Here is a 3107-nt window from a genome sequence, read left to right as displayed (position 1 = left end):
TACACGTTAAAAGTAGTGATTATTTACATGGAGTCTGGTGGAGATATGCTGCTCTATACACGCTAAAAGTAGTGATTACTTGATTACTTGATTACGCTGATTATAATTAGATAGATTAAATAAGTAAGGTTTGATGTTGTAGTTACATCTTTTCACCACATGAGGGCGTTTCTGTTGTACTTCCATCATTTACATATATAAACTGTATATATAACTTTAAATTATATATTATTTTAAATTATATATACATTATGAATTATATATATTATGTATAATGATACGTGTACAGAAAGCTAACTGAAGACATTGACTGTCCTAAGAGTGTATTCATTTTGTATATATGCCCCTTTATTATTTGTATCTGTGTATATGTTGTCAATAAATCTGTTTGTATAGTTTTTTCAAGAATGCCAACTCCATTTTATCTAAATAAATATAATGTAATGAAGTTTAAAAACACTTTATATTCACACAAAAAAATAAATAATTTCCCGTTCCGGTAAATGACCTTTATTTTGAAATCGTAAGCGGAAGTGTGCATTAGTCAACGCGACACATCGGTGCCCTGCGGCAGCCTGAGCCGCAGTCTGTCGAGTTTTTACATAGTTATTAACTTCGTAACGTCGCTGTTACAAACCGCGAGTCTCTATCTGTTGAAAGTACGTTTCTAAAGTACTTGTTTGAGCGGGAAACTTTTCATCTTTCATCCTCCGTTTTCTTGTGAAGGACTAAGAGACGAAGTTCCTGCGTGGCTAACTCCCGTAACAGTTTACGTCACTTTAAAAGTGAACGCACGCTGAGCTAATTTAAGCTAACTGCTACCTGACTGCGATAAAGCTTTAACTAATAACAGCACTTTATTTTCATATTCGGCTTCTATTTGGGGTTACTCTTCGCTTTACTTTGACGGAGTCTCGGTGTCTAAAATTCGGGAACTTTCGAGTTAACTTCCCCCAAAAAGGAGCTCTGAAGTGAGGAGAAACGCAGAAGAGTCCCGGGTGGAAGGCAGCGTCGCACGGTGAGCTAGTTTAGGCTAACCGCTAGCTAACCGCGACAGAGCTTACATTATTAACAGCACTGGGTTTGGTAATTCGGCTTCTTATTTTGGGAACTTTCCGCTTTACTTTGACCCAACATCGGTGTGTTAAACTCCGGGACTTCCAGGCGAAGTTAGGCGGAAATGGTCCCTTAAAGTTGACAGGAAGTCAGAGGGACCCTGGTGGAAGAGGCGACGTCGCTTTTCGGCCCCAGTTCGCCTGTCAGTACTTTCCCAGCGGCCGAACTAGTTCGGCAGGATGGCCGGAGACTCCCCGGTGAACTTCAGCCTCCTACACCGGACCTGCAAGCTGGTGGTGCTGCTGTGCTTCCTCCACATCTCCGTCACTGTCTTCTTCTACGTCCGGTCTCTGGACATCCGGTTCGCCTTCGCCCCGAACCAGCAGTCGCATAGCAACAGCACCACGGACACGAACCTGGTCAGAAACATCCCAGAGTCTGGTCCCGGACTGGGTCTAGAGATGGTAAGTATCCTGCATTTAAGATCATATTTTATTTGTATTATCTATATAAAAGTTACATTAACTCAAGATTACTTTAACTGAAGTTAAAGATCTGGATATCTGTTCAGCAGAAAGACGAGCCGAGAGCTGAAACCCAGGAGGAAATGGCCGGCATGAAGACGGGAGAGGAACCAGAGAAGAAGACGGGAGAGGAACCAGAGAAGAAGACTGCAGTGGAACCAGAGAAGAAGACTGCAGTGGAACCAGAGAAGAAGACTGCAGAGGAACCAGAGAAGAAGACTGCAGTGGAACCAGAGAAGAAGACGGCAGAGGAACCAGAGAAGAAGACTGCAGTGGAACCAGAGAAGAAGACTGCAGTGGAACCAGAGAAGAAGACGGCAGAGGAACCAGAGAAGAAGACGGCAGAGGAACCAGAGAAGAACCTGGAGAAATGTCCTGAAACCTCTCCGCTGCTGGGTAAGAGACTCTGACTTCCCCTCTGTCTTCTGATTGGACACTCATGGTCCAATCAGAAGACAGCACAATGGACTCATGGTCCAATCGGAAGAAACCCAAAGGCATAACACAACTTCATAAATATGAATCTTAAAAAGAGACTGATAACAAAGATATGAACTAGATAATACTACTTCCTGCCTGGGGGCTATGGGGTCTGTAGTTCTGAGGGCCGTGGGGTCTGTAGTTCTGGGGCAATTGGGTCTGTAGTTCTGGGATCATGGGGTCTGTAGTTCTGGGCGGTGTGGGGTCTGTAGTTCTGGGGGGTGTGGGGTCTGTAGTTCTGGGCGGTGTGGGGGTTATGGATTAGAAAGATTAAAAATCCCGTGTTTACGGTCTGACTCACAACATCCAGCTCAATATTAAGAAAACACACACACACATATACACACACACACACACACACACACACACACACACACAGACCTAATAATAAACCAGAGCCAGTGTAGTAACATGTCTCTGTGTGGGACCAGTCAGACTGGCTAACTGTGTGTGTCTCTGTGTCCCTCTGTGTGTATGTTTCTGTGTGTGTCCCTCTGTGTGTGTCTGTGTGTGTCCCTCTGTCTCTTTGTGTGTATGTTTCTGTGTGTGTCCCTCTGTGTGTCCCTCTGTCTCTCTGTGTGTGTCCCTCTGTGTGTGTGTGTTTCTGTGTGTGTCCCTCTGTCTCTTTGTGTGTATGTTTCTGTGCGTGTCTCTGTGTGTGTGTCCCTCTGTGTGTGTGTGTGTTTCTGTGTGTGTCCCTGTGTCTCTCTGTGTGTGTCTCTGTGTCCCTCAGTGGGTCCTCTGCGCGTGGAGTTCAACATGGCCCTGGACCTGCAGCGGGTTGAGAAGGAGAACCCAAACCTGCGCCTGGGGGGGCGGTTCTGGCCCGGGACCTGCAGGGCCCAGCAGAAGGTGGCCGTCATCATCCCCTTCAGGAAGAGGGACGAGCACCTCAAGTTCTGGCTCTACTACCTGCACCCCATCCTGCAGAGACAGCAGCTGGACTATGGGGTCTACGTCATCAACCAGGTACAGCACACACACACACACACACACATAGAGACACACACACACACACACACACACACACACACACACACACACACA

At 46.0% G+C, this 3107-nt stretch overlaps 1 protein-coding gene across 1 annotated transcript in view; it reads left to right on the top strand.

The window, feature by feature from the left end:
- The first annotated feature begins 547 nt into the window (after positions 1–547).
- LOC117941477 (pharyngeal muscle protein 2-like) overlaps positions 548–3107 on the top strand; it is a 2967-nt gene continuing 407 nt past the window's right edge. The window contains exons 1-3 of the mRNA XM_034866490.1: positions 548–1520; positions 1631–1976; positions 2794–3029. Coding sequence (XP_034722381.1) covers positions 1296–1520; positions 1631–1976; positions 2794–3029 — 807 coding nt within the window. The 5' untranslated portion in view covers positions 548–1295. The remainder of the gene's footprint in view (positions 1521–1630; positions 1977–2793; positions 3030–3107) is intronic.

This window comes from Etheostoma cragini, unplaced genomic scaffold (genome assembly GCF_013103735.1).
Source record: "Etheostoma cragini isolate CJK2018 unplaced genomic scaffold, CSU_Ecrag_1.0 ScbMSFa_80, whole genome shotgun sequence".
Taxonomy (NCBI): domain Eukaryota; kingdom Metazoa; phylum Chordata; class Actinopteri; order Perciformes; family Percidae; genus Etheostoma; species Etheostoma cragini.
This window is presented reverse-complemented; position numbering and strand designations above follow the sequence as displayed.